Genomic DNA, 22,990 nt, shown 5'->3' on the forward strand with positions numbered 1-22,990 from the left:
TAAGTTTAAAAGTTTGAATTCAAAGCAAAAACTCCTTCTAGAAACTAAAAATGTAGTTTAATTCTCTCTGGTTTAAAAGCAAAACAGAGAGCAGGAGCCAAAACACTTCTGTGAAATGTTGAGACTATAGTTTCTCACACACCCCCACCCCTTTGGCTACCACAGCATGAACCCTTCTGTGTACAGATAATACAATTTGTTTAGATTTCTTACCTTAAAATGCAGTGTTTTGTGTGGCATAATAAATCTTCATTATACTTTACATGAAGTATTTTCTTAAAAGGCCTTGTGTAAAAATCAAATGTGTATATTTTCCTACACAGTTCCATCGTGATTTTCAGAGATAATAGCCTTAAAAAAATTGGCCCTAAGGAAGTCTGTTGTTGTTTTTTTCCAGATGACTTCTGTACATTGAGGTCTTTATTGGAGCCCCTCACTCAGCTGCATTTTGGGGTTTAAATTAGAGTTTTCTTATAATTCAGTTGAAAGTTGGCCAATAAAATAGTGCCCAGTTAATAAAATACGATGACTGCTAAAGCATAGCCCGTATTTATTTAACTAAGGTCATGGAGCTTTTGAGTTGAAGATGCAGTGTGGATAGTGGTGAAGAGTTCGGACTCTACAGCCAGCCTAGAAGGCAAGTCATTTCCCCTTCCTGAGCCTTAGTTTCCTCGTTGGAGAACAGGGATGATAATAGTAACTACCTCGGGGTTGTCTTAAGGATTTAATGATAATGTATATAAGATGCTTAGCCTGAGTGCCTGACACATAATGAGCACTCCGTGTCAACTACTACTATAATTATTGATAAACTTAGTCCAGTAAGTCTTGGCCAGGAATGTGCAGCAGAATCCCCTGTGGTTAGACAGGCAAGCAACAGAAATAACCTGATACGTCCATCGATCAGAATCCCCAGTGGGGTGAGGTCTCGGCCACTGTTTTCCAAGAATCCCTCCCAGCTCCCAGCGCCCAGCCCTGTCTGAACACTGTTAACACCCCACCCTTCACAGCTTAAGAAACTGGAGGAGTGGACGGTTAAGTCACTGGCCCATTATCTCAGCAGTTCCTTAGTGGCAGGGCCCCGGCTAGAGTGGGGGCGTCTCCGTCCTTCCCGCTGCCTTGAGAGGCCCTGCCGAAACGTGGCTCAGACCGACAATCAGTCCACACGGTGCCGTGCAGTTTCCGGAGCGCGCGCTCGGGGCGCCCTCGGACCCGGGGGGCTGGCGAGTGGAGCAGTGGCTGCGCCCGCAGAGCGGGCGTCCCCTGGAGCTCGGTGACTGAGAACGTCGTGTGGCTCGTCCTTCGGGACGTGCCCGGCAGCCCGCACTGTGTGACAGAGGAACGTCAGCTTCCGTTTTAACGAGCCTAGTGCTACATTCCTTTCTCTTAAAACCTTTATTCCGTGCCATTGGAATGACTGAAATCGTGTGTATGAAAGCACTTTGAGGGAAAGTATCAGATGTACTATAACTGTAAGGTTGTGTTAGTGATGTCTTTTGGCAGTGAAACCAGTTGGCTACATGCTGACGGACACACAGACTCTACCTGTGGGGGCCCTGAGACTGCGGACCCCCTGCACTGTGTCCCCTCTGTGCTGTGGCCTTTGTAAACATGAAGCCTGCAGGTACAGTATTTCACTAAAGCTGTAGCTCAGTGCGAATAACCCCAGAAAACGAGGGACCAACGTTCTTGTTTAATCATAAGCACTAAAAATAGCAACGGGTCCTCACTCCAGAACAGGGAGGTCTTGTAGGGACCTCGACTCCCGGAGGCGGCCCTCTGGTCCTGAACACCTGTCCACGGCACGTCCGTCATCGAGCGCCCCGGACGTGGCAGGAGCGGACACGTACCTGTTGATGTGGACAGTGTCCTTTTTCACCTGTGTTCTGCGTGAGGTGCCCTGTTGTTTTTGAGGGGCAGGGAGCGAGAGGAGATCGGATGGCTGCAGGTCCAGTGCGTGTTGGAAGTTACTTGTAGAATTTCCTGCTAGTTGTAAACGAGCTTGACACTCATCAACCACACGTACCTTTTTCCTAAGAGGAGTGGCTGAGCGGAGCTCCCTGCGAGACTGTGAAATGCCCGGGAGTAAACTGCGTTGGCGGCCGCTCTGCGTTCAGCTGCGCTGCCTTCGGACATCTCCCGCCCCTTCCACTTTTGCTGCGGGTGTCGTCACCACGGCCAGGCTCTGCCCCCACCCTGCGGGAGCTCACATCGGGCTGTGGGGTTGTCTGCAGCTTCTTTCCCGACGGCGCCTGGGTTCACTGTCGTGCTTGTGTTAATGTGGGGCCCGCCTCTGCCTTCAGTGTCCTCTTCATGTAGCCGGGTCTCCAGGCGTGCGTTCCTTACGTGTTTGTGAATGCTCTCCAGCTGTCTGCATCTCTGTCTCAGCGTCTGTCGAGCCAGGAGCCCCGTTCTTTTGTAAATGCCTGACTCGGTTTGAGATACGTGGGCGCGGGAGGGATGGCAGAAAGGCAGCCCCGAGGGCCCCTGGCGACCCAGGGGAATTGCTGCTAGCCCTCGCCTAGTCGGGAGGCAGGCCTTGGCTGGTTGTAAACCCTGTCCCACTGGTGACAGGATGGGTGTGTCTTTGGGGGAGAGTCAGTTCTGCAACTTCCAGACTTTAAACAACAACAACAGAAACTAATGTAAGGCTTGCTTTTTTTAAGCAGGCCAATGGTGCCTGGAGTAACAATTACAGGTACCTGCCCTGTTACCGCCTGCCCGCCTGCATCACTGGGAAGTGTGGGTGGGTCTCAGGGCTGCACCCTGCTCCAGAGCGGCCCCCCAGGGACTCACTTAGCACCAGCCTGTCTTGTGTGAAGTTTACTGCCCTGTCCAGAAAGATGAGTCTGTGCTCTGGTTCTGCTGCTTTTCATGCCACCAGCTGAGGTGCATGTTGTATCTTGAGATATCGTGTACAGAGTGACATGACTCAGTGTCCTAGACCCAAGGCACAGGACCCTGGGAAAGGCTGTATGTACGATCAGGGTGAGCAGATCCCACGCTTCTCCCCCGGGGAGGAGGTCTGGGCTGGTCATCTGGCTTCCAGGCTGGCTTGTGAGGGGCAGCAGTCACTCCTAGGGGATGTGCCTGCAGAGATGGTCTGTGTGTTGTGGAGAAGACTCCTCAGCTGGGTTGGTGGGGCGTGTTGTTGACCCAGAACTGGCAAAGAGGAGCGCGGTGGGAGGCAGAAGCTCAGAGCCCCGGTCAGTGAGAACATGGGGGTCCCGGGGGCGGGGGGCGCTGACCTGGCCGACCGCTGCACTTCTCTCCATCCTTCCTGGTGAGCGGGGGCAGGGCGCGTAACTGGACCCTTCTCTTCCTCCTAGTGCGCGCACTTCCTTGCTCCTGTGTACAAGGTAAATCTGAAATTGTTTACATCTCAGAAAAAATGTACCCTTTGGCTTCCTCATTGCTGAGCGACCGAGCACAGGAGGGGGGCCCTGTTAACCCGCGGCCACGGACAGTGGGGGAGCGGGTCGTCACACCTGCAGACCCTCTGAGCGAAAGGACATCTCCTTGTGGTTGAAGGGCCAGGGCCAGCCCCAGCCCCAGCCCCATCCTCAGACACACCCTGCACACACCCTCTTGTGTCTGTCCTTGTTCGTCACTGCACTGGAAGCAGCACATTTCTGGGCCCTACATGTCACTCCGAACTGCTGAGCTGCACACACAGGGCTTGATGTGCTGGACACGAGCTGTCAATGCCAGCAGGCTCCTGGGAAGGAAGGAAGTTGGTGGGGTCGGAGTTGTTTCGATTGGCTTCGGAGCCTTAAGACAGATTTAAGTCATGGATTTAGGCACCATAAGGTTTAGTTGGAAAATGGGACTGCTGGTTAATAAGGTGCTCGTATATAAGGGTAATTTTCAGCAATTACAACAGTGGCACAGGTGTGCCGAGTGTGTTCTTGACTCAGAGGGCAGTGAGAACGCAGCATCGCTGCCGGGTCACCAGTGCCGAGCCCCAAACCCTGTGCGCGCGGTCAGCGGCACCTCCGCGTGGGCCGCAGGCGGCAGGGGCGCCCGGGGGTGTTTCTGGCAGCAAGGGGCGGGTGTGGCCACTGCTTTTGGAACTCCAGCAGGAGAGGAGTGTCCCGAGACCTCGAGAAGGCACCTCGACTAGGCTGTCCGTCCTCCAGAGACGCGAGTGCTCAGAAGCTGGCAAGGACAGCGCGGTCCTCACCTTGCAGTGAGTGACTGAGCGCGCCCGTGTGGAAACCTCCCCTCGGCCCGCAGAGAGGGGACACGTGCCGCCCACGGTCCACACACACCCTGGCGCCGTGCCCACCGAGACAGGTGGGGTGGCGAGGGGCGTCGGCGGGGCGGCGTCCTCTGTGGTTGGTGGCACGGGCTGTGCCCTGGCTGGAGCACCTGGCCGGCGCGTTTGCCGTGCTCAGGCCCCCGAGTCCTGGGTGGGGCCCCCTTTCCTCCTCTGCGGTCGGGTGCCGAACGCCTGTCGGTGGAGGGGCCCTGGCGTCACGTTCGCTTGGCAAGAATGAGTTGGACCAGGTGCTGGTGGAGGACAGAATCTTGTCCGGGACGCAGGCTTCAGAATCGTAACGCTCACCCCACGCCCTGCCCCAGGCCACGTGCCGCAGGTGTGCTCGGGGGTGCCCAGAGGGGGGGGGTCCGGGACCTGGCGCCGGTGCTCGGGGAGGGACGCAGCGAGACAGCAGGGGGCTCCACTGAAAGAAAACACCTCCGTCGTGGGTCACGCTGCCGCCGGGGTCAGGTGTTTGTTCCTAATTGTCATTGTAATCTGTTTTCAGGTGTTCCGTTTCCTAATTTAATCCTCTCACCTGTTGTCTGACTGTGAACTGCTAACAGTGTTAAACTTGATGTAAATAAACGAGGCCCTTGAAAGGGGAATGCTGTCTGCCTGTTGTCTCACACGGCTTGCCAACTCGTGTTTTATTTTAAATAAAGGTTGCAGTATTTTATTGGCAAAGTAGGCTTTGTGATTGGAGCGCTCCGCCATCACTCTGACTGACAGGGTTCTAAGCAGACTCACCTGCACGTGGAACAGATGTCCGTGAGGGCGAGCAGCCGACTGTGGCCGGCACCCCCGGCACGTTCTCTAGAAAACGCCCTCGGGGGTGAGCACGCACCCTTTGATGGAGCCCACTTCTGGAAATGGCCAGAGGCGGCATCTGGAGCCCTGCTGGTGCCTGAGGTGGGTAACTCTGTGTGTGCGTATGTCTGTCCGTCTGTCCGTCCGTCCAGTGGGACGCGACTGTAAAAGGAGACTGAATTCTCTCAAAGCCCATCCCAAGGACAACTGCAAATAAGTTCTAAAAGTGGTTTGAGCCAACGCAGCAGTAAGAGTCATCATAGAACCTCACAGGGAACGTTCTACTCTTCTTTGACTTGGTCTTCAAATTTTTTTTAAAAAGAGAGGCGTGGCTCTCCAAAGCCGTGTTTTCAGTCCGTCCGAGTGGGCTGCACGCAGGTGGTGCCCACGTGCAGGAGCTCCCACCACCTTCCGCCCTGGCCTCCCACCTCTTCCCGTGTGTTCCGGGAGCCCGGCCTGCGTCTTCGGGGACGACCCTCCCGTGGTGGTGGTCTCCCCTCCGAGCTCCCGGGCCATTTCCCGCAGCTGGGGCCGTGGTGCTCCCAGAGGAGATGTTTTGTTTTTGCGGATGGAATCTGGGGGTGGTTTTGAAGAGGAGGTGTGGAAGCACAGGAGCTGGAGCTGGACCTTCCGGGCTGGTGGCCCCACTCCTGCTTGGAGCCTGGGGGCTCCCTCCGAGACACTTCCCCTCTCGGAGCCCCAGCTCTCGTTTTCACCTGGTGACGGAGTTGGCGCCTGGGTCAGAGAGGTCAAGGCCACCCTGTGCTCGGCACGGGGCCCAGCGCAAGGTGAGTTCTCCAGTGCCGGCGGCCTCGCCGGGGTTCCCAGAAGGAAAACGAAGGGGAAGGTGCAGCCCTGGCTTGGAGAACGGTTCAAAACGGACCGTTGTGCCAAGTTTTTGTTGCTACCGGAGCACTGGAGTGACTGATCCAGTCCCCACAGCAGCCCCAGGAGGTAAGTCCGGTTGCGCTCACGTTTTCAGAAGCGGAAACTGAGGTGAGACTGGCTGTGCTGGCTCTCCCGGCGTCAGGCAGTGGGGCCCGGCTGGGCCACACCCCCAGCAGGCCTTCAGGGCCCCTGCGTTCTGCCGCTCGCCGGTCCCCGGGTGGGGGGGGGCTAGGCCTGCGCTTACGACATCGGACACGGCTGGCCGCTGCTGGAAGGATGGCAGCTGAGACCCGAAGCTGTAGAATGCTCCGCTTAGTATGTGTTTAGCGCTAGGCACGTAGTAGGTTCCAGTGGCCCGAACGTTCCTCCAGAGATGCCCCCAGGGGTGTCCAAACGGCTGTCCACAGAAGGCTGTGAACGCAGCCAAACAAAACTGTAAATTTACTTAAAACGTTGAGATTTGTTTTCGTGTTCGTGTACTCAGCGTGTGGCCCAGAGGCGGCCCCAGGCCGGACGCCCCGCTGTGGCAGTGACACACGCCCCGCTTCACCGTGAAGTGTGCCGTTGGGCCGACTCACTCCCGTGAGTGGTGGAGACTGAGCTCCTTTAATTCACCGATCTGGGCATTTACTGGGCATCTGCTGTGGCTCCGGCCAGGTGCTCCCTGACTGTGAGGGCGCATCACATGGGGGAGACGGAAGTGTCACTGCCCCAGGGCCAGCAGTGAGGAGGGCTTTCAGTCCGAGGGGACCCTCGAGGCGAGGGCAGATGGAATGACCTGGAACTCCGAAGGGTGGGGGCGGGGAGGAACTGTGCAGAGCACAGTGTGGGCGCGGCCACGCCACGCAGTCCTCAGCAACAACTCTCTCTTTTCGAAGCCGGGGGCGCAGGAGCGGCGTTCTCCTGCGGGAGCGCACTGTGCTGTGGCCGGGAGCCTTGCCCGGACGAGGTGGAAGTCACCCAGCTCAGCAAAGCGGACTGAAGTGAACGGACAGACCCCCCCCCCCCCAGCAGCACGGTGAGTTGACCCCACGTGCCGCGTCCCCCCACCCACCATAGCCACCCTCCACCCCATCAGTACCACCTGGCATTTAGAATGTTGCTGAGTAAATAGGATTACTAGGTCTTGTTAAGAAAGTAGGCTGAAGGCTTTAGAAAAATATAAAATTTAATATTTACATATGGCACAGTGATGTCAAGGCTCCTAATTTTCTAAAAACTGCAGAGAACCAACCAACCTTGGCGTGCATCGACATGATTCCAAAAAGTCACTCTGTACTTGCTCTTCCCAGACCTGCTCCCAGGCGCAAGCTGCCCAGCTCCCCTCTGGGAACGGCCGCCTGAAAGCCACCGCCCCCAGCTGGCCACGGTCAGCAGAACGTCCTCCCCCTTCCCTGTCGCGGAGGGTCCTGCTGCGTCGGGACCCTCACCCACCCAAGTTCAAGCTCCTGCGGGCGAGAGCTGAGGTCGACAGCCCCTGGGGCTGTGTTTCCCCCCACGTGGCTGCTAAGGCACCAGGTGATTTTAGGAGCAGCCCTGGCTGCTGAGCTAAGGCCTCCCGGTTACACGCTCCTCGGGTGTGATACACGCTCCTCGGGTGTGACTGTGCCGGCCCCAGGGCCCTGGTGGGGGAAGGAAGGCAGCTCGGGGCAGTGCCCGTCTGGGCCTCAAGGCAGGAAGTAGCTGATGCGCTGCGCGATGGACTTGCACCCCTGGGCGGAGAAGCGCGGCTCCTCCTTGGGGACGTACACCATCGTCCCGGTGATCTCGTCCAGCGTCTCCTCCGTGTGCGGGAGCCCGCGGCTCAGGAAGGCGTCGCGCGCGCACAGCCTCACGTGCCGGTACTCCAGGGGCAGGAAGGGGACGAAGAGGTCGATCAGGTTTTCCTTCACCAGGCGGCTGCGGCCAAAGCCGCTGTCTGCAATGAAGGCCAGAGTTACACGGCGAGCCCGAGCGGGGTCAGCAGCCCACTGGGGCTCCCTGGCGTCCGGGCAAGGTCTGCTGGCACGGCAGACCCCGGAGGGCTGTCTGGGGCATCGGGACCTCTCCGCCATTCTGGGCCTGCTCTCGGGGAGCACGCGCCGCGGCCAGCCTGGGGTGTGGGCGCCGGTGGGACAGGAGAGGGGGGCAGGGTGCCGGGCGGAGGGTTTGGTTCGAGGGCGGAAGGGGCGGGGACACTACCTCTGCCTGGAGGCGGACCCCGGGGTCCGCAGGCCCCCCAGCCCCCACCTGTATCTGCGGGGCCGGGGCAAACTCCTCTCCCCCAAAGCATTCTCAGAGTCCAGCTTTCCTGGTGTGTCTTGTGGTCCCGAGTCCCCCGCCCACCTCCAAAGCACTCCAACCCCCGAGGCCTCCTCAGCGGGTTACCTGGGGACGCCGCCAGCTCGGCCCGGAGGCGGGGCTCCACGTGCTCCATGGTGACCTCCTCCCGCGGCCGGCCGGCCCGGAGCAGCTCCAGGACCACCTGGTTGACGGCGCTGCCCCCGAGGTTACTGAAAGAGACGGGGCTCGCTCGCTGACAGGTCGCGTTCTCATGTTCAGGTTCCAAGGGGGTGAGCCGGCCCCGGAAGCAGCCGCACTGCTGCCTGGAGGAGTGGCCGCGGAGAGCCTGGGCCTCCCCCCCCCCCCCCCCCGGAGGTCTCGCCACAGCTCCAAGGTCTGTACGAAGACGACACACGCGTCCCCTAGGCCCCCCGTCTCGCTCCCTTCCGACAAGCACCGGGACTCTGCTGGGTGCAGGGACCCCGGGACGCGGTGGTGAGCTGTGGTTCCCTCTGCTGACCTTATGTGGAGGGAGGGGCCTCTGTGTGCGTGTCCCCAGGACAGTACGGCAGGTGCTCGTGTGCAAGCAGCTAAGGCCCGGGGAGGAGACTTCTGAGCAAACACAGCCCGAGTAGTGACCACAGATGCGGGGCAGGCGCTCAGAGAACCTGCGGGTTGAGGGGCTGCACCGTGGACACGAAGGGCGGGTGGACTCAGGCTCACGGGCCGTGGAGAGCAGGTGTCAGACTCGGAAGGGTAGGGGGGTGGTGCGGTGACCTGGCCACCTCTGCCCCCTAAGAACACCAGCCTGGGGCCGCAGACCTGCACTCCAGAGGCACGGGGGGCTGCAGGGGGCTTTAGTAACAGTCCCCGCCGGGAGGGGACGCAGGCACAGGGTAGGGGTGGGAAGGGTTTCGGAAGCGCGGTGGGTGGGCTCCTGACTGACAGCCGTGGGAGTGGCAGGAGGGAGGCCCTCGAAGAAAACCTCACTGGCCCGGAGCTGCCCGTTGCCCTGCCCCCAGCAGTAGCTGCCGCAGAAGGTGGGGACAGAGCTTGGGTTTGCACGTGCCTAGTGTGTCCCTAGGGGGTTGTGACATCATTGGACAACTGGAATTTGGGGTCTGAAGCACAGGGAAGAGGACCGGGTTGGAGAGATGAGGGAGGAAAGGGGTGAGAAGAAATCTTAGTGCCGCGGAAACAGACGCTGGGAAGGAGGAGCGGAGCCGGCAGAGCTGCCTGCTTACCCCTGCCCACCCCCAGCCCCCCCCACCCAGCCCCTCTCCCTTGGGCCCAGCAGAGGGAGGGGGTGGGGACCCAGGGTCGTCCGTCTCTCACAGAGCCCTGGCTGGCTCTCTGAGGCTCTCGGGCCCATTAACTGGAGGGTCTGTCCACTTAGCACGTGTGTGTGTGTCCTGGGGGCTGGCACAGGAGAAGCTGAGTGGCTCTCCCTGCCCAGCAGGGACTTGGGGATGGCCGAGTGTCTGGCCAAGCGCTCCAGCGCCCCCTCCCCCAGCTGGAGCGCCTGGCAGCAACAAGGGGCGTCCCTACCCCACCCGCCGCTCAAGTTCACCCGCTCAGCTCTGCCAGACTTCCCCCAACACCTGCCCGCAGGGAAGCTGCTGCCTCCCCACCCCCAGGCCTGCCCGGGAGGTCGTCTGCACGCAGTGTGGCCGGCGCTGCGCTTGCGTCAGCTGAGGTAAGAGGTGCCCGCCGATTGCCTCATCCTACTGCCCCCAGGGGCAGGGGCAGCTCCCACAGGCTGGAGGGTGGGCGGGCAGGGGCAGCTGCACCTTTGTCCCCACCTGCCTCCTGAATGTCCCCTCATTCGGTCCCACAGCCAACAGCTGTCTCCTTCCTCCACGCTGGGGGCTGCAGCTCAGCCCGCAAGACAGGACCTGGGCCCCTTCTCCACTCACCCCCGCCCTCAGGGGCCGCCACGCCGGCACCGACCTTCAGACAGAGGTTGCCTGCCTGCAACACCTCAGTCCCCCTCGCCCTCCCAGGGCACCTGCTGACCGGGCGGTCTGACGGGCCAGAGGTCACCTCTAGAGGCCAGCCTCTCCCCTGGCTCCGGGATAAGACAGCATGTCACCTCGCCAGCCTGAGGGGCAGGGCCTTGAAGGCCTTTCCAGAAACCCAACCCCCACCTGCCAGGAGCTCCCAACGAACAGGTGGGAACCTGCCCCGGGCGTCAGTCTGCAGGTCTCAGTTTCGTCTGTGCAACGAGCTGTGCCAGGCCCCGTGAGATGCCCCGGGCGGTGCCCGCGCCTGCGTTCCCAGGCGTGTCCTCCGGTGGGCCCGGGGGACGGTCCTTTCTGCCCCCTCTTCCTGACAGCAGCCCCGGCGGACAGCCCTCGTCTCCTCTGCGCTCCTGGCCGAGGGGAGGAGAGGCCCGTGCTGTGCTCTCCGGGTGCCCCGCTCCTGTCCCTCGCCCGCCCGGAGCCGCATCCTCTGGGTGGGGGGTGGGCGAAGTGGTTAGCGTTGGCTTTCTGGCCCGGAGGGCGGCCTGGGTCCCCCCAGCCCCCCCCCCCCCCCCAGCCGGGGCAGGGGCAGCTCTCCCAGGTGAAACTGCTGTGCCTCGCTCGCCCCAGGGGCCTGAGTCAGCTGTGCTGTTCCCCCAAACCTGGTCTCCACCCCACGTTCTGGAAACCAAGGCCAGAAACTCGCCCGAGAGAAATGGGGCAATGCAGGCCAAAAATGGGGCCGCGGTGCTGCCGCCCGTGGCACCGGGCCTGGATGTTTCTGGCAGGTGCCAAGGAGGTCATCTGTCACGCAGGCCCTCCCTGTAGCCAAAGGAGCTGAGGGCAGGCCCCGCCCTCCCAGAAACAACCCTTTCTTTTCCAGTAGCTTCCACACCCTCCCAGTTTCTGCCCATAACAGCAGCCTCCCCCTGCACACAGCTGCTCGGAGCTCGCCTCTTCACCGGACGGGGTGCTGCGTGACTCCGCAGGCGCTCAATAAAGCCGGTTAGCTCTTCAAGTGTATGTGACTGAATTTTTGTTCTCTAATAGATTCAGTACACGGTCTTCCCCACCCATCGCTACGTAACTGAAAACCTCCACGGGTTAGAGGGTGGGGTGGCACTGGCAGCCTGGCTGGCCCCTGGGCTCTGGCGCCCCCTGGAGCCGCATCCTTGCATCCCCGTCCCAGGTGGGGCGCCCTCCTCCCGGTTCACCGCGCGTCCAGTGACCTCAGTGCGCACAATCTGGGTCACTGGGGGAAAGGGCAGCGCTGGAGAGAATGAGGGCAACTGCTGGCGGTGTGGGTCGAGGCCAAAGCACTACAAGGGCAAACATTTGTCCAGAGAGAGCAGGGCCACCGGGCCGAGTTAGGATGTCCTGGCACTGGTGCTGAGAACCGAGCAGAGCCCAGGTGCAGGGAGGCTCGGCCGAGGCCGAGAGCTGGCCCAGAGGGAGGGGGAGACTTAGCCTCCACCCTAGTCCCTGCAACACGGGGAGCGCTGGGCCTCCGGTCGGCCTCCGAAGGCAGTCAGCCACACACAGCCATTCACCGAGGGGGATCCGGGCTTTTCTCTGAGGGCCCCCCCCCCCCAGCCTCTGCACGCCCCACAGCCGGCCTCACGGACCAGGAAGGCCCTGCCACCAGCACACCGAAACCTCAACGGGCAACCACTTAAAACCAGCCCTGCCCTGTCTTGCGGGTACAGAAGGAAACGGCGCCTCCCCTTGGCGGCACGCCCCAGCCCTGGGTGAGAAACCAGACCCGTTTCCCCAGCTGCACAGAGTGCGCCCTGAAGCTGGGGAAACCCCCAGCTCGCAGGTTCTGACCTGCACAGGGTCGGGGGCGGGGGGCGGGGGACTGGTGCGAGAAGCTGCTCGTGAGGCACTCAGGTCGGGCCAGCGGGGCCCAGGCTGGCTGTAACAGACTCGGGCGGCACGCTCCCAGCTGGGGCCTCCCCACGGTACCAGGGGTGGACAGGCTGATTTCTACGCCTGCTTTCAGCCAACCCTTTCCCGAGTCTGGGGCACACAGCTGGACGAAACGGGAAAGGTCCCCCGCGGTGGGAGCCCAGGCGCGCTGTTCGCTCAGCGCATCGTCCCCTGGGTGTCCGGCCAGGGGCTCCTCACGGTCAGAGACACAGACCTCCCGTGGCCGGGGGGAGGGCACACCAGGCTGGCCGTGTTGGGCCACGACCCGCCGACTGGGCCTGAGTTCAGGATGTTCAACTAATGTGCTCACTTGCAAACTCAATGCCCTTCTAAGAGGGGACTCCGTGTGCGTGAGCTGCACTTCAAATGGTGCCACAAAGCTGGAGTGATCAGGACAGCCAGACACTGGCAATGAAAACAGACAGATCAACAGAGCAGACTAGGAACCCAGAAATGAACCCATGAGTGTGCAGTCAATTAATTCGTAACAGAGGAACCAAGAATACACAGCTGGGCACGGACAATCTCGTCAATAAATAGTGCTGGGGACCCTGAGGGTCCCATGCAGAGACACGGAACTAGAGCCTGTCCTGCGCCACACACACACGGCTTACACGGACTGAACACGTGAACGGGAGACCCGCAACTCCCGAACTCCCAGCAGCCAAACACGGGCGGTAAGCGCCTTGATACTGGTCTTGGTGACTGATTTCTTCAGAATCTGACACCCAAAACTAATACAATGAGCAAAAATAAACAAATGGGACCTCAACCCCAAACAAACAGCTTCTGTACATCAACACGAAGGCAGGCAGCCTGCTGAGTGGGAGAAGAGACCCACATAAGGGGTTAACATCCAGAGTAGGGAGAGGGTTAGTAACCCGACCCGGTAACACAGCAAACAGGTAACACAGCAAACAAACCAACCATCAACCAACCAGGTGAAAAAATGGGCAAATGGGCAGAGGATCTGAATACACACTTTTTCCAGAGAGGATATACCAGTGGTCAACAGGTACATGAAAAAACGCTCAACATCGCTCCTCATCTCAGGGAAAAATGAAAATCAAAACTATAATGACACGCTACCGCACACCTGCCGGAACGGCTGTCCCCCAAAAGACCGGTAAACGCGGATGAGGATGAGGAGATGCTGAATGGCTGCAGTCACCGTGGAAAACAGTGGGGAGGTTCCCCCAAAAATAAAAACAGAACTATCACCTGATCCAGCAGGTCCACTTCCCCATATTTATCCCGAGAAAATGGAAACACCAACGAGACACCACCAACTTGAGACAACACCAACTCAAGACAACACCTACCCTGGCTGGCGTAGCTCAGTGGATTGAGCTCGGGCTGTGAACCAAAGCATTGCAGGTTCGATTCCCAGTCAGGGCACATACCTGGGTTGCAGGCCACGGCCCCCAGCAACCGCACATTGATATCTCTCTCTCCCCCGCCCCCTTTCCCTCTCTAAAAATAAAATAAGATCTAAAAAAAAAAAAGACAGCACCTGCACCCCTATGTTCGCCATGATATCGAAACAGCCCAAATGTCCATCGACCAGCGAGTGAAGGAAGAAAATGTAGCATCTAACAGTGAGATACTCTTCAGCCATAAAAACCAGTAAACTTTTGCCATCTGCAACAACACGGATTTCACACTAAGTGAAGTGAGGCAGAAAAAGACAGACAGTATATAGTTCCAGATGTTCAATCCAAAAAATCAATCAAAACCCCAACTCACGGATACGGAGACCAGCCTGGTGGTGGCCAGAGGCGGCGGGCGGAGTCGGTGGGAGAAATGGGCGAAGGGGGTCGAAGGGCTCCCACTTCCAGCCAGGAAAACGCAGCCCCGGGGACGAACCGTTCAGCATGCTGACTAGTCAATCCTGAATGGCAGATCTCAAAATTGCTGCGAGATCTGGAAAGCTCCCATCACAAGAAAAGTTCTGCAACTGTGCACGGCACCAGGTGCTGACTAGGCTCAGGGCACGGTCTGTGCTGCAGGCAGACCTCGGAGACCTCGGCCCTCGTCCCGGACCGCCGCGACAGAGCGGGCCGAGACAGAGCGCGCAGTAACCTCGGCGCCGGTCGGGAGCCTCGCCTTCAATTTGTAAAACACCCAACACCTGCGCAGCGCAGCGCGGCCGCGGAGGCAGTGAACGAGGCGCACCTGTGCGCGCCAACAGCCCACCTGTTTGCGGGCTGTGACGTCAGCGTGCTGCTGCTGCGCGTCCACCGCACCTCGGTTTGAGGAACAACAACAACAACAACAACAACAAAAGCCACAACCTCGCCACCCTTCCAAGAGGGAGTTCCCGGGGGGAGCAGGCCCAGGCTGCCAGCAGCCTGGGGCTCCGAGGGCAGCCCCGCGTCTCAGCCACGGGGAGGCTACACGAGGGGCAGCTGCTCTTCCCCTGGCCGGCCCTCCGAGGTAGTTAGCAGGCCGTGCCACAGGTGTGGGGGGATCCGAGCCCTTCACGCGTGCCCTGGGGGGAGAATCAGGGCCCCCCCGACCCCGCTCGGCCCCAAGCAGCCAGGCTTGCGTGTTCCCTGTGGGAGCTGCTGTTGGTTTCCCTTGTGGCAAAGGGCCCGCCGGCCCAGGAGGGCGCCGAAGCCGTCTCCCGCCTGCGGCAACATCCCCCTAGCCAGGCCCACGCCAGGCACGCACAGCATCCCGACAAGGGGACAGAGGGTTCCTCCCCTCGCCCGACCCTCCCGATTTCCCTCCTCAGACCTTACCAGAGAAAAAGGAAGATGGTTCTCGGGGACTCGGCCCTGTGGTTCTCGGGCGCCTGGCGCTCCAGGTGCGACCCCAGGGCCTCCAGCAGTGCCGGGTGCAGCTTCTCGGCCTCGTCAAACACGAACAGGGTCTGGCGGCAGCGCTCCTGCGTCTCCCTCACCTGGTCCAGCAGCTGCTCCTGCGCGGGACATGGTGGGGCTAGCTGCTGGGGAGCCCTGAGAGGCACGGTCCCCCTGCAGCCAGGAAGACCCCCTGCAGCCAGGAGACGCACCGCCGGACATCTGCGGTGCCTTGCCTGGGGGTGGGGCTAGCTAGCTCGCTCCCCAGGTGACAGCACTCCAGAGCTCCCCAGGTGATTCTCCTGCAGCCCGAGGTTTGAGAGCCAACGAGGTGGAGCCAGCCCAGGAACAGAAGAGGGCCTGCACCTGGGCCGGCCCCTCCAGGATAAGGTCCCAGAACTGGCGGTCAGTGCCCCCTCCCCCGGGGGAAGGGAGCAGGCTCTAATAAGAGGGGCTAGGTAGAGCCAGGCTCAGCTTCCCAGAGGCGGCCACACTTCCTTCTTGAACTTCCAGGAGTGGAGCGCCCACTGGGCCAAGAACTCGGGAGAAGCTGGGGAGGACCTGTCAGGGACTTTGGAGACTGGGGTTCCCCATGCAGGCAAGACAGCCCGCAGTTGAAGAGATGCTGCCTTTCGGGGTTCGCCAGAAAGGGCCCACCCTGCCCCATGGTGGGGCGTTCTCAGCAGAGCCACACTCCCTGTCCAGCCGCAGCCCGTCACCCGAGCCTGTGGGCGAGAGGATGTGTAGGGTGCGAGTGTGTGCCTGGCACTTTCCACGGTGGGGATGCGGAGACCCAGTTTTGCCGCAGCCAGAGCCAGCTGGGTCTTGCTGGGAAGGCCTGGCTGACCGGCGGCCTGCCCTTAGGGCAGTTCACCCTGCCGCTGCTGGCCAAGGCCGGCTCGCCAAGGCCACCGTGAAACCGCAGGGTGACTCTGGCAGTCTGTGCTCGGATGCTTACCTAATCACCCCAGGCCGTCCCTGTCCAAACACTGGAATGGAAAGCCAGACGGGACTCAATCATCTCTCTCGGGCTGCAGGGGGACGGTCGTTGCCCAGCCTCCTTTAGACACTACGTCTCAACAGGGGAGACCCCACCTAGCAGAGCCTCACAGCCAGTTGTCGCCCACCCAGTTGCTGGCCCATACTGAGTGAGCACCACGCACGGCAGGCCTTTTTCGAAGAAGCAGGACATGCAACTTCTGTCTCATGGAATTACGACGACATAAAACACAGGACAGCTCAGGGGGAGGTCGGCGGGAAGTGCACCCAAACGCCCACGGCTTCCGCCCGTGTGGGGACATTGTGGCAGAGTCTTGGCCTCCCTCCCGTCGGCACTCCCTGCGACCCTCCCCCCACCGCTGTCACAGGAAACGACACTCGGCCTGTCTGTCTAAGCTCTGCCTCCGGCCTGCCCTGGGGGTGGGGGGGGGCAAGCAGCCGGAGCCAGGGGACAAGTGGTGTTCACAACACACCTTTCCTCCACCTATTCACGGCCACCTCTGCGTGGGGTGGATGTCTCTGTGGGATACAGGTCCTGCCGGAACGGCCCCATCCCCCCGCCCGGCCCCAGCACTCACTGCATGGCCTCACCTTGTACAGACCCACGAGACGGGGGTGAGGGAAGTGGAGCATGGTGACGAACACCTTGACGCAGTCACTCCTCAGCCCGTCCCGGTACAGGTTCTCCGCCAGCATCTGGGCCACGAAGTTCTTGCCCGTGCCAGACCAGCCGTGGAACGACAGGGCCAGGGCCTTGTCCGGCCGGGGCAGCGCCAGGTAGTCCCTCACCGTGGTCAGGACCAGCTCCCGGGCCAGGTGCTGGCCGTGCAGCCGCACGCTCAGGTCCCGCTGCAGGCCTGTGGGTGGGGGAGAGGCGGCCACAGTGAGGGGGGCTCACAGGCGCGGCCCCCGCCAGCCTGGCCACAGCCCAGGGAGGAACAGCCGAGGGGGGGGATCCTTATCCATCCCACGTGGGCCGAAGCAAGCCAGTGGGCAGACCTGGCAGCAGGAGGGGCCTGGGGGCTGTTTTCTGCAGAGCTTGAGAAATCCCCCGTTTTCTTAGGGAGAATGAGTCGCCTGCTCTGAAGGCCCCGGAGACCCCGGAGAATGGCCAGCAGAGTCCCGTCCCCCCATGCCCACGAGGCTGCTCCCGCCTGGAAGTTTCAGGACTCCCACAAATATTTCATGGATGTGCCCTCACTTTACTCACTTTATTTCAATTCAGTAAACACTTTTTTGAGGAGCGCTAGCGTGTGCCCTAACTCCCTTACTCCAGCCCAGCCATGGGGTTGCAGGGTTTGGAGACAGGGGTGGCTGGCAGCCATGGTGTGTGCTGCCCCCTGCCGGCAGGGTGAGGGAAGGTCCTTGCACCCTAGCCATTCCCCATGGACGGCTCGCCCTCCCCTCGGGTCCCTGGCCCCCTGGGGGCGTGCAAGTCCCAACCTGTGAGGTTGTTGGAGATCCTGCAGTCCCCCGAGGGGCAGCAATCCTGGAAGCTGCAGTACCACGTGGTCAGGATGTCCAGGTACTGCTGGCCCAGCAGAGGAAGGCTCCAGGCTGGAGAGGGAGATGCGGTGAGGCAGGGACAGAGCCTCCGGCCAGGCCGGGCCGGGCCGGGAGGGAGCCCCGGCGCCCTGCCCCCAGCGGTTCTTCCGGTTCCTCCAGACCTCTGTCCTCCTCCCCCCAGGGTCACTCCTCTCTGTTCCTCCCCGAGCCTCCCTCGAGTCTTGCCAGGGAATGGGCACGAGTGGACGCCACTGGCTTTACGGAAGCAGATGGCTTTGCTATTGGTGCAGCTGCAGCAAAGGCTCCGTTTACTCGACAAACATGCCTCAGGCACCGAGTGGCGGCGCAAGAAGCCCACCCCTGCCTGCGAGCAGTTGGCAGTCTAGTCCGGCGACCGCGGGTAGCCGTTCTTCCTGCATGCGCCGGATTCCAAAATCATCTGACCACAGCCGAGCGGAAAGGCCTCTAAATTCTTGCCGAATGGCAGTTTGAATACTCCCAGCACCAGCAAAAACAAAGACGACACGCAAACCATTGGCTGGAAGTTGGAAATCTTTTGATGTACACGAGACGTTTAGAGCCCCATTACAGAATCGCCATCGCATACTATTCCTGGATCTAGAATCGTGGGCACAGACCACAAGCCCGAGATCACCTGGTCCACGACAGTGATGGGGCCGCCCTGCCACACAGCTTGTCGGTGACGAGCGGCAACCAGAACTCAGGTCTGGGACTCCCGGCCCGGGCTCTGCCTCCTTCAGCAACAGCGGAGACAAAGGGACTCGGGGTGTCCAACGGGGACTTGAAGCCCTCGAGGTGTGAGCTGTGTGCAGGGGTCAGGAACGAGCCACGAAGGGGCGGGCCGCCAGGCCGGTCCTCGGAATGAGCCGGGCACACCAAGGGGTGGGGGCGGCTAGCGCGGGGCTCCGGGCAGCACAGTAAAGCTGGCTGCCAAGGCGCTTGCTTCGGGGAGGGGCGACGGCCCGGGCAGGAGAGAGCCTCACAGCCGCGTTTACCCCGGGGAGTCTTACCTAGGGGGGACTTCCCGTCCTGCCCGCAGGTCTCAGGCCACACGCGGCAGGTGAAGAGCGCCCAGTACCGTCTGGTGAGGGCTATGGCCGCCCTCAGCTGCTCCTGCAGGTCCTGGAAGGCTGGCCTGGCCCGCCCGGAGCCCGGCTCCTCTGCTGCCTCCTCGGGCCTGGCCCGGCCGCGGGGCTCCAGCGCGCCGGCGAGCGGCGGCGGCGGCAGCAGCAGCAGGACCCAGGGCCAGAGCGGGAGCCGCGAGCCACGAAGCATAGCCGGCTGGGTGCCGCTCCTTGGGCCGGAGCGCGGCCTCCCCGGCTGGTTAAATACCGCCGGGAGGGCACCCGGGCTCCCGAGGCCGGCGGCCCCGGATTGGCGTTGCCAGGGGAACAGCAGCCCCACGTGACCCGGGACGTGGCGGAATCGAAACCCAAGCTGGGTCCGGCTGGCCGCGCCTAGTCTGGGCGGGCGGAGGTTGCGAAGGTGAAGTCCAGAAGTCGGGGCCGAAAAGGCCACTGACATCACCCTGCTGTCATTCCGGGCAGCTCCGCTGGCCCACGCGTGGTCTACCAAACAGGGGCGCCCTCTGTGCCCGCCCCGTGTCTGGGGCACCGCCGCAACCCACCCCCACCGTGGGCGGGCCAGCGGGCAGCTGCCGGAGGCCGGCGGGAGGGGCACGGGCCGGTGCCCCGCCCCCTCCCCCCCCCTCCCGACCGGGGGAACTGAAACCCGGCCGGCAGGTGCCCTCAGCTGGGAGTCGGCACAGGAAGCTGTGCGCCAGGCCGGCCGGCGACACGTGGGCTCTGGAAATTCGCAGAGTCATGGGGTCATGGGAAAATCACAAGGTCTCGGTCGGTGTAATCCTATCTCGTTGAAAAGAAGGACCCTGTAACTTCCGTGGCTCTGTCTGCGATGTGTAGGTGCTTGTGACCACGAGCTGCTGCTGACCCTGTGAGGGCGAGTGCGAAGCGGGGAGAGCTCCCAGGCCAGTGGACGGGGAAAGCTGAGACAAGAAACCGAACAAGGCCAGACACTTTGAACAACTTACAGCCAGACAGTGAATCAATCGCAGGAGCTCATCTTCCCCAGCGAGGACACTTGAGAGCAAATGGTTCACTCTCCATCCCGACCAGAGAATGCACGGCTTAAATCTCCCTGGTCCGGGACATAGAGGACAGAGACCCAGCTAATGTCATTTGTCCCAGCCAAACCCAAGGACGGACGAAGTCAGGAGCAAGTAACAAAAACCCCATTGGAGCCAGGCAGCCCCGAGATAAAAGGAACGACCCAGCTGGCCAAAGAATCCCCCCCCACCCCCAACACACTCATTCTGGCACATCCGCGTACTCCAAACGCACGGAAAACTGATGCATGTTCTGCTGACACCCTCCCCTGAGGTTCCCGCCTGCCAGAGACTCACAAGCCTCAGGACCAAGGACCCAGCGGGCGGGTGCTCTCCTGCCGGGGAGCAGCCCGAGCCATTTCCTTTTCCGACTTCTACCCCCGCTCCTTTCTTCACAGGAATGTGTCTCCTAAACTCTAAGGCAGCTGGCGGCTCATCCCAGGTGGACCCCCTGAACCTGTCCCCAATCCCCTTTTCTCTGACCTCCCAGTGAGCGAAGGCAGCCCAGCCGGGCTCTCCTGTTGCTGATTCCATGCTAAGTCCTCCTGGTTTCACTGTCCCTGCTTTAATAGACGCATGCTCACAGTCACCCGGACTCGTGCTGTGAGATCTTTCCCACTGGGCAGCCCCTCTCGGGGCCAGGCGCCCCAACCCGGTGACAGCGCCACTGGAGAAGGACCGGAGGGCCTCTCCCCCGGCTGCCTTCCACTGTCCCGGCGCCTGCGGCCAGGCGGTCGGGTTTCAGCAGAGCTGTGCGGCCGCTGGCCTAAGAGCCACCTTGTCCTGGCGAGAGGCTGCTGTCTCTAGACGACAGTGCACGGGACTCAGCTGCTGCCACAGGCTCCATGGCTGCGGGTGGGCTCTCCGGACAGTAGAGGGGACCCCAGTGCATGGTCACGAGCGAACCCACTCGCCCACCCACCCGTTTCTGCTCTGCCCTCAGCAGCTCCCCAGACCTGCTGCTTTCACCCGGCTGCAGACCCCGGGTAGGCACCTCGGCTGGGCAGCCAGAGCCGCAGTGTAAAGAAAATACTGCTACCCCAGGACAGTGTATGACTCAGCCACGCAGGGCGGTGTCAGAACTGAACCCAAACCTTCCAGAGAGCAGTGGGGGGCCCTGTGGAGCGTGTTAAGTGCAGTCAAGCTCACGAAACCCTTCAGGGCACAGTTACCAAGGAAACTGAAACCACTAACTCACCCCGTGACTCAGTGTCGTTCCAGCAGGGAGATCTACCGCCGTGCTAACCAGACGGCCCGACGACCACTTCCTGTGTGACCGTGGGTGTTAGTTACCTGCCCTGTGCCTCAGTTTCCCCACCCTGTAAAACGGGGCAATATAAAATAGGCACTTTGTAGGGATGCTGAGAGGGTTGACGGCTAGTTCGGTTACGTGGAAACTTTTGTTACTGCACACGCCTCGCCCCGGGGGAGGCTCCGGGTGCTGTGCGCACAGGAAGTCTGGATGGTTTTATTGATACTGGTGAAGCTTGTAGGTGAACTTGTGGCGAGAAAATTACTAGAATTGACACCAGCTTCTTTTAAAAATTCAAATCTTAAGACTGTGGAAATAATTCTGTCTTTACTGTAACTTGGACACAGAGCTCACTGCTAATCTCTGAGCTGTTCTGGCTGGAGTTTAGCGTTTCGTGGCGGACAAACTAGGTCGCTGGGAAATTCCTGGACGAGCCACTTGATTTCAAGGTGACATCCCCTTTTCTGGAGCAGCAGCGCGGACCATTCGTCTCACCAGCCGGCCCCACACTGAAACGATGACCCCAGACACGGGCCTCAGACCAGCCTCTGGCCCCAATAAGCGGCCCACACTTCCTGGCGAGGGCTCCCAGGCTGCTGCTGGCCGAACTCTCGGAGCCCGTGGCCGGGATGCTGGCGACACCCGAAGGCGCTTGTCAGAACTGCAGGCGGCTGCGACTCAGCAAGCACACCCAGGGGCTTGTTTGAAATGCAGAGCCTCAGTCCCCAAAAACGACCCAATCGAAATCTGCTAAACTTTACCTGTCAGCTTTCTAGGAGAAAACAGGCACCCGACACCTCCACTGTCATCCGAGGGGGACTTACGGTTGCAGCAAACACTGTCCCCACCCCGCGGAGGCACGCAGCAAACACGGAATCAACCTCCGAGTAAAAACCAAGCCTGTCTGTCTCCAAACAGACTTGTCACGTGAAAAGCAAACTCTGCAAACACAAAACCAGTGCTTCACGGCTTGTCCACGTGCCAGCGGCCCCTCTGTTAGCTAGCATCTGTGCCACAGAGCCACCGAGGCAGCGCAGTGGCCGGAGACCATCCGCTCAGAAGACAGGGCACACCCCCACCAGAACCACAGCCAACCCCTGAAGGGGCCTCTCTGGTGACCCAGGGGCCGATGACAGCGCACGGGCCAGGAGGCTCCGCATCTCTGGAGTCCGGGCTTCTGCACACAGCACCTGCCAAACCCGGACCACGCTGTCCTGCACCTCGGGCCCTCCTGCCTCCCCCCCAGCCCGCCTCCGCTCCTGCCCTTCCTTCCCTCGTACCCACCTGCGTCCTGGCTGAGGCACTTCACATGCAGCAGCTTTCTTCGGCTAGGACTAGAGGCTCTTTGAGGAAAGGGACAGTCATCACCGTCTCGGTGGCATCCACAGCTCACGGTGCGATGCCCCGATGTCTACTGAAGATCAAACCCTTTACAGACCTTCACTGACCCCAGTTACTCCCTGGGATTCATACCGCACCCCACCGCACACAGCCCAGCCGTGCTTGGCCGGTGGCTGTGACTTGAATCTCACAAAATGAGCGCTGCTGAAAAAGGTTTTCACAGGCGGATGACACCGGGGGAAATTAGCCTGTCACGGAGCCGCGCCCTCCCTCCTGCCGGCTGCCCTTTCCCACTGCACTGTGTGCGAGGCCTGAGACGTCGCCTGGAAAGCTCGTCCGAGGCTTTGGCCTCCCACTGGTGGTCAAGGACAGACGACAAACAGGCGCCAACGAAAACGCTGCAAATCCAGGAAAAGTCTTGGGGACCCTGCTCTGCTGTCCGGTTGAAGGTGATGAGGCTGGATTTCAGCTTCGAAAGTTCAAGATCTGACTGTCCCGAGAATCACACCCAGGACGCCTGGCCTTCTCTCCTGTGCCTCGACGGCGCGGCCCCAACCAGCTCTCTGGCTTCCTCATGCTTTGCCCCTGCAGAGGCTGCGAGACCTGAGCTAACTGCTACATATCCAGAAGGCACCCTGTGGGGCTTCCTGGCCCAGTCACAACCTGCTGTGGGCCCTCGGAAGCCCCCTCCCTGTGGGAGCCCCAGGACTGACCCACCGGCTCCAGTGAGGGGATGGGAAGATGTGACCTTCTGTCCCTAGTTACACAGGAAGTCGGGGTAGACAGCACTGGGGTGGTGGAGGCGGAGAACAAGAGGAAAACACGATACCT

The 22,990-nt window shown here is 60.9% G+C and overlaps 1 protein-coding gene and 1 long non-coding RNA gene across 2 annotated transcripts; one reads left to right on the forward strand and one right to left on the reverse strand.

Moving 5' to 3' along the window:
* The first annotated feature begins 280 nt into the window (after nt 1–280).
* Nucleotides 281–20,179, forward strand: LOC118498119. The gene is made up of 4 exons (XR_004900641.1): nt 281–290; nt 5,426–5,428; nt 13,659–13,665; nt 19,533–20,179. It is a non-coding gene; the product is annotated as an uncharacterized LOC118498119 (long non-coding RNA).
* Nucleotides 7,174–18,731, reverse strand: TOR3A (torsin family 3 member A). The gene is made up of 6 exons (XM_028531022.2): nt 18,452–18,731; nt 17,358–17,471; nt 16,506–16,771; nt 14,856–15,034; nt 8,327–8,451; nt 7,174–7,877 (listed from the first exon to the last, which is right to left on the reverse strand). Exons 1-6 carry the CDS (start codon nt 18,714–18,716, stop codon nt 7,627–7,629), a joined length of 1,200 nt encoding a protein of 399 aa, XP_028386823.1. The 5' UTR covers nt 18,717–18,731; the 3' UTR covers nt 7,174–7,626.
* Nucleotides 20,180–22,990: the final 2,811 nt, after the last annotated feature.

The sequence above is a fragment of the Phyllostomus discolor genome, chromosome 14 (genome assembly GCF_004126475.2).
Source record: "Phyllostomus discolor isolate MPI-MPIP mPhyDis1 chromosome 14, mPhyDis1.pri.v3, whole genome shotgun sequence".
NCBI classification, from domain to species: Eukaryota; Metazoa; Chordata; class Mammalia; order Chiroptera; family Phyllostomidae; genus Phyllostomus; species Phyllostomus discolor.